The sequence below is a fragment of the Symphodus melops genome (genome assembly GCF_947650265.1).
Source record: "Symphodus melops genome assembly, chromosome: 2".
NCBI lineage: Eukaryota > Metazoa > Chordata > Actinopteri > Labriformes > Labridae > Symphodus > Symphodus melops.
Window position 1 is genome coordinate 24,336,883 of NC_136692.1, and position 12,816 is coordinate 24,349,698.

Genomic DNA, 12,816 nt, shown 5'->3' on the forward strand with positions numbered 1-12,816 from the left:
AAGAAAAAGCATTGAGGCAACAGTACAAAGTTCCTCATTGTAAAAAATGAAATCACACCTACAACACAACATTCAAACATTACACAAACAGAATAATAGCTTGCTAATAATTTCATCCATCAAGTAAAATAACATGTCTAATTGTGGAACTTCTTTATTTAGGATGTTAAATAAGGTAGATGATACAGTATAAACAAGCAGCACCTGGCCTGGCCCAGTACGTCTAATTAAAAGAGAATAACCAAAACAAAAACGTTTTTTTTCCACAAACAATTTATTTTCCTCTGATCAAAACGTAAGCATCAATTTTAAATTACAAAGTGTCCCGGAAATGTTTGAAACCATACTGAGTGTTTATATCATTTCTATCATCATGAACCCAGAAAAGATCTGTTTAAGTTTCTCAGCAGCTATGTGTGAGTGTTTGTGTGTGTGTGTGTGTGTGTGTGTGTGTGTGTGTGTGTGTGTGTGCGTGTGCGTGTGCGTGCGTGTGTGAATATCTAAATTAAAAACAACATTATTTCCACTTCCTATAAGTAGGCACATCATTTTCAGTTAAGTGTTTGGGGCTTTATTTCAGAATGAATGAAACCACTTGAACTCCTCTCTCCTGTCTTTGCATTGTTTATTGATTGACTGAAGCATATTTATAAGGCTGTTAGAGCCTCATTCTTAATGGCTCTATAAAACAGTTTGTTTTAAACCTACTTTGTGGTAGCTTCCTCGAACAATAAACCCTCATCTATGTGACACTGGTTCATGCCCACTATTTCAATTATCAGCTGATTTAAAGCTCCTATATGTGACTTTAAAATCCTTGACAACTAATGCCAACAACCCAACCGCAATTAAGGCAGTGTTAAAATGTACCAGATGGTGCTTATGATGCAGCCTGAAATCCCATGAGGACTTCATCCTGTACTCAACACTGACCAAACACAGACAACAGCGCCTCCCTTCAGGCAAGTTGAAACACTGACAGAAATTGTCCCCATCAGCACTGTTCTTCCCCGAGAGATCGTGCACAGTCAGTCAGGTCCAGAGAATCAGCAGGTATGGGAGTTTTTCTGCCACTTTTTGGGGTTTGGCTGCTATAAATCTCCACAGTTTTGGAGATGGAGTGCACAGAGCGTTCCCGGTAATATCCGAAAGCCTCCCGTGCTTGCTCCTCGCGGATGCTTTGCTCGAAGGTCTTTCGTTTGTGTCTGAACTCGATGACGGTCTTCGTGTAGGAGTTGAGGGTGGTGACTGATGCTCCCATGCAGCAGGTGAAGGATGCCCAGGCTATGCTGTTATGAACCAGAGAGAGAAAAAAAAGACAGAGGAATTCAGAGAAACTGTAACGCAGCACATGGTGATGTTAGCTGTTGTAATAAAACAAGGAAAAACATCCGTGTCGGAACACAATACAAATTGCATTTTGGCCTTTTTCCCCTAATATTTGTGTTTGCAGGGATTAATGTAAATCTCTTTAAGTCCTTCTGCTTCCCTGAAGCATGCTGAGCCACATGGGGATATCAGACATTCAAATCTCTGCCTCATGTACTTTTCAAGCAGGTTGGTTAATGCTTATAAAAGGTCAAGAATTGTTTACCCTCTCAAATGAAATTTCAGCATACTACGCATATTGTAAAGGAGTAAAATATTATCCCCTTATGCAATTCCAATCACGCCTGTATTGGAGATTTAGACACCAAAGCCTAATCCTGTCATAACATGAGAGCTTTGGGCTTTTTTCATTAGAGTCAGTGACGCTGAGGAGAGGTGAGAGAGGAGTCGCAGCTGACTATTTCTGGCTGCTACATACTGAATGCGATCCCTCATCTGGTCTCTTAGTGGCTGAGCTGACATAACTTCATTTGTAAGACAGTGCGTCTTATAAATAAACGTCATGACGATGATTTTTGACTTCCGCTGTGAGACCGGGGAGTCTTACCAGAAGGACCAGCCGTAGTCCCAGTTGTAGGGCCTCCAATCAGGTGGGCCGAAGCTGACCGTGACTGTGAAGACTTGTGTGTACATCACATGAGCCACCATGCCAAGAAGACCTGAAATTATACATCTGGTTAGTAAGTCAGTAATGGAATGATTTGTTCTCCGCATGGTTAAACACCAGCAGATGTGCCTGTATGTTCTGAAATTTAATTCAAACAATCAAACAGTTTATGGGCTTTCTTTTCTCCCAACAAAGGCAGAACTCTTCGTCTTTTAGAGGCCTCTTTTTTTACATCGTCACTTCATCTTCTCAACGAATTTTACTCCTGCAGGGACCCCAAGTCTTAAATTCCTCGTACATAACATTGGCAAATATAAAAATCAACACTTTGTGATATATTTTAAATTTTTTATTGACAATTAATGATCTTGTTTTATTTTATTATGTTGTTACAATATTAAATGTCTTCTTCTAAACTGAGAGTTGATAAATAAAACATACATTTTGCAGGGATAAATGACATCTAAAGGGACTTCACATTAAAACAATATTGTCACTAATAAAGTCAGTAGTTGATTTGTATTTGTTTGTTCCATTTTCTCCATTCATGCTTTCAAAGTTTCTGCACCCCAACCTAGAGCGTCAGGAGCCCCACTTTGAAAAAAACACTGCTTTTACATAAAAAAGACATCAGCATATCGATTATTTTTAAAGTACCTGAGAGCACGGTGAAGACGGCAGCGAAGGCGTTGAGTTTGAGTCCATCAATGACGTTGCTGGAGTGGATCAGGTCTAAACACATGAGGCTGAAGCCCACCACCAACAGAAGGATGTAGAGCATCTCAGAAACCAGCGACAGCCACAGGATCCCTGCAAAGTCGGCACATTTGATTTCAATGCCAATAAATACATGTGAACAATTGAATAATCGCTGCATACTGTAGATTATGTGTACTGCATTTCTTTTTTGAAGCAATATATGTGGCTACAGAATGGCTGAACAACAGATCCGTCTTTTAATAACAGTTTTCTAACTGAAACTAGCGAGTTTGGTGAAAATGAACGATTGGGATTCAAATGAGCATCTAAATGGTTTCTCCAGCAGCTTCCAGGGAGGCTGATGCTGGCTTATGTCCGACTAGTAGGATGCTGAACTTCAACTGATGTCAGATTTGTTGTCTACAAATCTTATTTGGCTGTTCGGCGAATCAAGCTAAGGGTAATTACAACGTGAATAGCTGTCTTTTTGTGCTATTGACTCACTTCCCTCAGTGACAGGAAGAAAGCAATTTCACTGTGAACACAGCTGCAAATCCTCAAAAGTTAACATCAAATGAGTGTGTGTGTGAGTGTGTGTGAGTGTGTGTGTGTGTGTGTGTGTGTGTGTGTGTGTGTATTTTTGGCACTTCAGTTCAGTATCAAAAGGGCCACAATTAATTCTTCAACCAGGCCTCAAGCTCAATCATTTGGTCAGCATTAAATTAAAGTTGGGGCTGGCAATAACATTTTCTTTTTCTTTACAAATGTCTCTTGGTGGGATTTTGAAAGAACTCTGTTGGACTCCAAGAAGAGGAGCAGTAAAAACTCACCTTTCTCTGATGCGGGGGCCAGGTCAATGAAGCTCCGGCATCTCTCACCTACAGGAGGAAAAAAAAAAACAGACCAATGAGTTAAGTAGAATTCACTGAGCTGCAGTTTAGAAATGATTGATTTCACAAGTAGCCAGGTCAGAGGGCACCGGTTTAGGACAAACAAACAAGACTGAGTGAATAAATGCTCTTAGTACCCAACTGACACAGGCGTCAGACCAAATCCTAAATCTGTGTTTAATTCCAGGTTTATGTCCAGGTGTGTTTCACTGGAACACTCAGAGAGTTTGACTGTTTGTCCTCTGACCACACAGTGACCCCCAGAGTGGATAAACAAAATGTTGAATAAGAGGCAGATGTGTCAGAAACACGTTTTTGGGGAGCTTCTGATTCAGTGTCACCAGCTGGTGTGTTGGCAAAGCTGCTCAACATCTGCTTCTTGTCCTGCTGAATCACAGAAACTTTTCATAGAACTACAATGACAGAATAGAATCAGGTTATAACACAGGGGGAAAAAAAGGAATCACAGCAGTAACATGTCAGGCGACTACATGAGATGAAATAAGAGCCTGTGTCAGTTTAACAAACAGGAAATAGACTAATTGACTGAGATGACACTTTCCTGCAGATGTGCTACTTTTATCTGTCATCTGTTGAGCGGAGCCTGTTGCTGGATTTGTTATGTGTGGAATGCCTTAATCAGGTAGAAGGAGTGTGGCAACAGATGTTTTGAGGAAAAACTCATCAAGGCACCCATTACATAATCCTTATTAACCCAAGCTGTCTCAGCCCCCCCCCCCCCCACCCCCCCCACCCCCCCCACGTATAGCCACTTGATGAGATAGTGTGTGAGATGCGCTAGCAATTTCTTCTTGAGTAATCTCAATGAGTGGGTGATTTTAGTGTCAAACATTAAAAAAAAAAAAATCAGTAAAATGTACGCTTTGTTAAAACAGTTATGATGTCAGTGTTGAGGTGCATGGATGAGCCTAAGCAAATATAATTCAAAGGGGGCATCATTAATAAAGGACTGTACTGAAATGTGGTCAAAAGTCATTTCCCTAAGTGAAACATGAAGCTTGTGGACATCATTCACTGTTTTTCCATCTTTGGTTTAAGCTGTGAATCAGAAACGCCCATAGAACCCTGGTCAGGCCTATCTAGAGTTTGATTTCCTCCATCTTTACTCTCTTTAAAGCTCAATGTAAAGCTCATGCCTGTAATGTTTATAATAATAATAATAATAATTATTATTATTATTATGCATTATTAATATTATATTGTTGTGACAATAGAGAGAGCAACATTTTCAAGAGTTTTTAAATTATGAATTGTGAGTCTGAATGAGAAAAAAACAACATGACGACTAACTTTGTAACCATCAAAAATAAAGTAAAGTGAAATAGGAGTAGGCTATGATATGTGACTGTGACATGATAGTTAAATCAATTTCTTTCCAAAGGGGTTTTAAATGGATTTGACCATTTCAAAGTATTAAAATAAGTCAGAAAAATGAGACACCTTCCTTTAAAAATTCAACCTTATTTTTTTCCTGAAATAAATGTCCCATGACAGTCAATTTAGTTAACTGATAAGCTGTAAGACAAGCGTCTCCTTTGAGACAACAAGTTAGGCTTGCTCTGTAAACTTCAACTCAGCCACACAGCAAACACACACAAACGCACCTCCTCTTACTTTCATCGTGGATATTTTCCTCACAGGAGAACCAGATGCCGGTGTGAAACTGTCGGAACAGAAACCTGTCGTCCCCGGTCTCCCAGCTGTACACCACTTTGTTGGGGTCTGTCTCGTTCACTCCGTAGTCGATACACTGGTGAGTCCGCAGCTTGCTGCACTTCGGCTTGGGGACTCTCTGCGTCCCCACGCACCAGTACGTCGTAATAAATGCAGTTATTGCGAAAAGCAGAGCCAAAAAGTTTAAAGTTATAGACAAAAGTGTCCTGCATTTACGAGTCGTCTTCATTGTCCCAAAGAAGGATACAGCGGCGCGCGGAGGACCGAAAAGTTCATTGGTGCAAAGTAAAGTAGATGCACGAGCTCCAGCTAATTTCCAAACACACTTTATGGTGTACAGGAGCCATCAGGCACTCTACAGTAACCACACATTTCCATGGTGTCCAGGAGATAAACAGCACCCGAAACACTGAGTTCAGCTGTGTGCCGCAGTGTCACATTCCCATGGACTCTTTGTCATACAGTCCCTCACGAGCCTCCAGCATATAGGATGTCACGTTGTCAAAGGATTTAACTCGCGCTTTTGCATCAAGTGTGGGATATTCTGATGATGCACGCTCTAACTCTCTCCCCCCATATCTCTGTCAATAGGAAGCCCCTCCTCTCTTCAGCACTCACAAAACTACAAGACTTTACTGCAGGCGATTATCAGCCTGCAGGCTGGGCCTATATAGACAAAAGTTGGATTTTATTTCAAATGAAACAAACATGTATGTATAGTGCAATGTAAGTAAGCTATTACATTTGCATACGAAAATGTGGTGCCTAAATATTTTTTAATATATTTATAAAGTAGCCTAGGCTACATATAGCCAAACATCAAGGGATAGTTTGGACATTAAATAGTCGATGAGAGGAGGATTATTAGATGAAAAGGCAGAACATAAGCCTCTACGCAGATGATTTATTATTACACCTGGATACAAAACCCTCCAAGAAACCTTCAGCATTATGACCAACTTTTCATCAGTCTCTCACAATACTATATATGTTTATTTTATATATATATATAATTCCACCTACATTATTCATTATTTGTTCTCAATGCTGCCCATCACTCCCACTGACAAATGGTTAAAAGAATATACTTGTTATCATCCCAAATTTACTGGAAAAAAAAGCTAGATTCTCACTAAAAATGACAAAACCATAAGTCACACGGCAGCCGAGAAGCACAACATTTCCTCTACTGCTATTTGTCAAACCAATGATATTATTTATTCAAATGGATTCAAAAGGACAAAACACAACAACCAATGGTGAGAACTGGGACAAAATCACCTCAATTGCAGAGTTTCCCTTCCTTCTTTACTTCTGACATGTTATACATCTGTATCCTACAATATACCCTGCCCTTCTCTTGTAACCCCTAACTTACTAGATACAGTATTTCACAATGCATGTTTTTGTCATTTACTTGAATTAATTTATTAGGACAATCGTTATCATTATTGGCATTAACATTACTGATATTATTATTTTTTCTCTCGTTTCTTCTTTCATTTAAACAATACTAATTTATTTTCTTATACTAAATTCACTCAAAGTTCTTCCGTCCATCAGTATAGGCTCATCTGTCTATACACTTCAACAGATCTTGTCCATCATTATGTACTCACACAGTGTATCTGCGAAGCCTTGATATCAGTGATGATTTCACAAGGCATCATAGTGATGCAGAAGCACGATAGGATTACACTGAGCTTCAATTAAACACACACACACACACACACACACACACACACACACACACACACACAAACACAGGGTAAATGGACCTTACTCAAAGCACTTTAACAGTGCAGGTCATACCTACCCATTCACACACTAATGAAATGTCACTATGTAATAAGACCATCAAAAGTAACTAATCCCATTCATACACATTCGTACGCCGATGAAGCAGCAGGAGCAATTTGGGGTTTAGAGTGTTGCAGCAGGACACATCAGACATGTTGCTGCAGCAACTGGGAATCGAACACCAAACCTTTCTGTTGAGAGACGACAGCTCTACCGGTCAGTGATGTTCCACCCTGTTGGGCCTGACGTGTCACATTGCAATGTTACACCTCGGTTATACTAGATTAACTCTGATGGCGGCCAAATAACTTCGCCCTATAATTTTGCCTCTGTGTTACACGTTGAAGACGGCTTATAATTATCCCACCTTGAACTGACAATATGTAAGTGACACTTGACCAAAACGAAGGTGATGGCGTTGCATTGTGGGTATTGCGGCCCCATGTTTTTGAAAGGAAAAATAATGTTTGGAATAAACAATAGATGAGCTGGTTGTGCAGCATTGTTATTAACATTTTATTAAACCTTTTATTGATAATCTGTGTAGCTGAATGTCTCTATCCTTCTTCCTGCATCACTGCTTGTCTCATATTTGTCCCATTTTAAGCCTAGCGCAGTTTCTGCAGATAACTGGCCCCCTCGTCTGGTTTTGCCCAAAATTTCTGCAATGTTTTTTTCTTGCCACTGTAACTTTGCTATGTCCTGTGCTCATAATGGATTCATGTTGGGTCTTTGTACATAATATATCAGTGAGTTAGGAATTTTACCTGCTTTTTGTAAAGTGTCTTGAGATAACATTTGTTTTTAATTTGCGCTGTATAAATAAAGATTGATTGGTTGATAGATGGGTGACGCTTCATATATTGGGAGAACACATGGCCCGGTAAACTTGTTTGTATCCAAAGTTGACCAACTCAAGCGTCATAAGAGAAAAAAAAACTTCTCAATATTAATAAACCAATCCTCCTTTTATATTTGTGTTTAATGTAATTTTCTTCATAACGTGACACTTGCTGTAAGTCCTTGCCTTCACTTGTGTTCTTTGCTGAGAGGATAATGAGCAGCTGCTTCTAGTGACCATACTGATGGTCAGCTGAGCTCAGCAGTGCAGATGATGTGCTAAACCCAGAGTATGCAATGAGTGTCTTCTAATCTGAACTGTGCTAGAGCACAGATACAACACAAATGTTGGCATTTCAAGATGTTTCCCATCAGTCACGTGATCTGTCAGAGACGGAGCTAAAAATACAAATCGTTTGAGCCTCCATGCTAACACTTGAGTAAATAAAGCCAGATGTGCCTGACATCTCTGTTACCTCAGCATCAGGCCTTCATATGCAGCTCCAGAGGATAAGCCTCACTTCAACAACACTGACAAATCAGGCAAAGTCGCTCCACCAAAGTCCCTCCTGTACTGCTGAATAACCTGGTTCTGACATGTGTGGAAAGTTAATCAGGGGATCAGGTGAATCTCACAAGACATTTGCTCTGTGCATTACAGGCTCTTCGTACAAAGTCATGGATATCGTAAAACAAACTCCCTTTCTAATGGTTAAATTGCTTTCAGAGAAACTCTGAGATGCTATGAAATAACTTATCACACCGAAAAAAGCAAACCATAGCGTCCTAACTCATTTCAAGTCAAAATATATATCATCATTACACTAAATTGAAACCCATTAACATGTGAAGTTCAGATAATCATCTCATTTTAAGAATACAAACAGCCTAAATTGCTCATAATAAGTCAAGATATTGGCCAATGTAGCAGGAAAATTGGTATTGTCAGATATCCTTTTTTACTTACACATTTAGATCTCTCTCTTCAATCTTGCTTTAACATCTCAAAATCTGAGTTTCACTCAGTTAAATGGGACAGAAAGTGTTCTTTGTCCCCAAGTCACCCAGCGGTTTTTGCTATGAGCCGACACAAGTCTGACTGACTCTCAGCAGCATATTGGAAATCAGTTAACTTGACTGCACTCTGCTTAAAACTGATTATGTTGTATATGTTTCGTCAGTCGGTGGCAATAACAGCAAGTTAATCCCTGCTCTTCAATTAACACTTGGTAAGTATTTGGTGCATTGAATCCAACTGAGTCCATGTTGTACCAAGTTGCATTTGGTGCAACATCTCAGAAAATAAATGTGTTCACAGCAAACACTGTACGAGGATTTATTTAATCAGATTTTCAGACTATATTTTTCTGGCCTACTCCTGCTGCTTAGCTAGAATGTTATGTAGCTTTTTAGATATTTGAAAAAAGTTGAAGAACTTCTTTCTGCTCCTTTACAAGCATTAGAAAGTTGCTATCACTCATCAACAAATTTATCACTAAACTTTTTATTTTGCTAACTCTCTTATTGACAACATTTTTTCATGTGCTAATTCAAACTGATGACGCACATTTTCTGTGCACGGCGACAACTTGTAACAGCTTCTGGATAGAATGGGAAAAGGAAATGAACAGGATGATGATCTGGTTTGTTGAAAAGAAGCTAACATTGACTATTAAGCAAAAACAGTATACATTGTACTTCTCCTTCATACTTCCTTACATGTCCTGCTGTGTGGCAGTATGTGGAAACACATTCAAAACAAATAGACAAACACCAACATTTCACGATTTGATTGATTATAAAAACTATTCAAATGATGTACATAGCAAATGATTACCAATTGCCTCATGGTTATTCCATCTGAGAGAAAACAAACACAGGTTCAGAGGAACCTTTACATTCAAGAAAGCACCAAAAAGAACAAAAGCAAAACTTCACTGTATAACAACAAAGAGTGATAGTCTGTGAAACTGTGAAATATGTTACACTAGTCAAGCTCAAAAAAACTGTTCAGGAACGAAATGTTGAATAGTAATGAGCTGGAGCAGTGATTTTCTGTTTTTCTGTTTGGTTATTTCTTGCCTGATGGTTTTGGTTCATCTGTTCCCAATATTTTGCTACTTAGGTTATCATTTTGTAACTTGTAACAATGATGGATGAACAATCAAATTTGTTATTTCTATGTGAATATAGCATACAAATAAGAGGAGGTAAGATCAGAGAAGTTGAGTTTCTTCCTATCCCCCTCGAACATGAATTTCTTATTTGTTGCATAGGATCCCGTTTGTTTTTGTCTTTGCTCATAGAGGATTCAGGTCTCTTTAGTAAGAAAGAGAAGCACAGTCTACACCCACTTTTTTTTTTAGTTTTGTTACATTTCTCTTTCTGTTACATTTACAGGATTATTGAGCTTTTTTAGAAACACATGCTTGTTTCGAATGGTATAATATTTCACTAAGTTTCAGTGTATACCTATAAATTATATCATTAGGGTTATCATATTGTTTTTCGCAGCATGTTTGTTATTATTTTAAGATCTGTTTTTGGGCCTTTATAGGAGAGATAGGACACTGGAGATGGAAAGCAGGGAGAGAGAGTGGGGATTGACATTCAGGAAAGGAGCCACATGTCGGATGCGAACACGGGTTGCCCATGTTGAGGACCGCAGCCTCCTTAGAGGATGCGCACACTAACCACTGCGCTAGCAGCGCCCTGTGTGTTGTTGTTGTTGTTGTTTTTTTTTAAGTACAATGTTTCAGCTGTTGATTGGCATTTGAACTGACGAGCCACCAAACTTTTCTCTGTGTTTTTAGTACTGCAGCATGGTTTTATAAAATCTGCTGTATATTTGCGACAATAAATATCAATCAAGATGTTAATTTGGAGTTCATTTAAAGGAGCAATATGTAACTCTGACACCTAGAGTTTAAAATAGGCACTGCAATTCAGTGCATCGTTTGCCTCACAAATCAAAGGGTGAGGGGCCAAATGGATTCTTTATCATCCCACCTTCTGTGGTCAAAATAAATATAAACCATTCCACACCGGAATTGAAACTTAAGAAGACATGCTAGCTGCTGCTTTGTAGTAAGATAAGCCAGCACTTCAACACAACATATATCACTAATGTCTGATAATATATTACGGTCATTTTATGGTCATTCAGTACACGTTACATATTCGACCTTTAACATTTTGCCTCCCATTAGATTAGATATATATATATATATATATAACTGACTGAAAACTTTCTTTGGATCGAAGACTTTTTTATGAATTTAGAAATATTCTTAATTTTGTTTCAGCTCCTTATATCTAAACCACTGTGAAGAGCATACATAAGATTTGTATAGTGTTCAAGTACAGTTATATAACAATTCAATGACATATTCGATAAAGAAATCTTACATAAGAAATCTGGAATAGAGGCTAGAATGAATTTCTCCTGACGCTGGACTAAGATTGATCTGTTGAGATTTGACGAGAGATAATAAGAAGACACATTTTCTTGCGGCTTTTCAGAAGCTTGAAAATTACATGGACGCGAGAATCAGCAGTAATGACCAAAGAAAATAAATGCAGGGCTGAGAGAAATTGTAATGTTCTTTTGTTCCTCTGAAGATGATGGAAGCATACATACACAGATTACCATGAATACATGATTATTCTGTCTTTACGAGATCATCTCATGTACAGTATGGCTTCAGATGTCATGCAGCTGTGCAATGCCGCTCTAAAATGAATAACGGATGGGCCTATAAAGGAGCTTTTGGTGCTCTGCAGGATTCTCCGTTATAAGAGATTTAGATGCTATGCATTGCATCTTTGATTTGGTCTTGAATACCTTTTGGAGCATTTGTGACTTCCGAGTGCAACATCCCAACGCCTAAGCTGTTGATAGACACAGACTTCATTTGTATTTTAGTGGGAACTTCCGCTTAAAGCTGCTAAGAGCAGAATTTGCTTCCAAACAGATAGCCCCTAAGGATTAGTCCTCATAATCTGCCGTTCACTGATCCTCGAAGTCATACTGTCTGGGTGCTCTGAAATCAGCTTACAGTAGAACAGACAGTAGATGGTGTGAGAGTGGTTTTATGGATGGAATTGCATGGCGTGCAGGCTTTGTGTGCAGCTGCAATGAACGAGAAAAAGACAATCATTTAAGGAGTGTGACTTCCAATCTGAAGAGGAGACATGTCAGCTAATGTTGTAGGGTTTCAAAGTGCAGAGCTTTACTCCTGCTGCACGTCACCAAACTGATGCCTGCAGGAATCTGAGCAGCTCGGTGGCCTCCACAATTACAATGTGAGAATCCAGGGAGCTACCAATCCATGATTTCATCAGTTTAGCTCATGTCCACTAACTAATACACACGAATATAATGGACACGTTTTGTGTGCGTGTGGAGCAAAAATGGGATGTGCATGTTGGAGTTAGGACAGAAAACACAAAGCCCTTTTTTTGTTTACAGGCCTTTATATGGATAGCATCAAGAGTCCAGACAGGATCTAAACCAAACAACTGTCCCTTTTCATACAGTCTTTCAGTATATTAAAGTTTGATTAAAAAGACACTTGGTAAGTCACTGGGTGTAAATTACCAGATGATGAATGAGACAAGAGGAGAAAGCTAAACTACAGGGAGAGACCTATAAAGCCCAAGTGGAAAACAAATCAAAACATTCGTCATTGAAAACAGAGTCAGTTGAATTGATGGGATTGACTCCCTCTCATCAGAACATTAATCCGAAATATCCAGAAGGAATTTTCTTGGAAAACACTTCAAGTATAATCCACAAGGGCTTTTATCTAATAAAGGGACTGTCAAATAAAATTTGTGATTAACAAGCCAACAGCGCGAAGACCAAATTGCCTGCAAACATTTACTTAACTCGCA

The 12,816-nt window shown here is 39.0% G+C and overlaps 1 protein-coding gene across 1 annotated transcript; it reads right to left on the reverse strand.

Moving 5' to 3' along the window:
- Positions 1–608: 608 nt before the first annotated feature.
- LOC306820511 (germ cell-specific gene 1-like protein) lies at positions 609–5,873 on the reverse strand. The gene is made up of 5 exons (XM_079338367.1): positions 5,221–5,873; positions 3,526–3,573; positions 2,654–2,806; positions 1,937–2,048; positions 609–1,289 (listed from the first exon to the last, which is right to left on the reverse strand). The coding sequence occupies exons 1-5, from the start codon at positions 5,507–5,509 to the stop codon at positions 995–997; spliced, it is 897 nt and encodes a 298-aa protein (XP_079194493.1). The 5' UTR covers positions 5,510–5,873; the 3' UTR covers positions 609–994.
- Positions 5,874–12,816: the final 6,943 nt, after the last annotated feature.

Excerpts from the sequence above, each read along its gene's own strand:
- LOC306820511 (XM_079338367.1), bottom strand. The coding sequence starts at position 5,509 with ATGAAGACGACTCGTAAATGCAGGACACTTTTGTCTATAACTTTAAAC. Across the intron at positions 3,574-5,220 it reads GGAAAATATCCACGATGAAA|GTGAGAGATGCCGGAGCTTC; the intron begins GTAAGAGGAGGT and ends TTCCTCCTGTAG. Across the intron at positions 1,290-1,936 it reads GACTACGGCTGGTCCTTCTG|CATAGCCTGGGCATCCTTCA; the intron begins GTAAGACTCCCC and ends GGTTCATAACAG.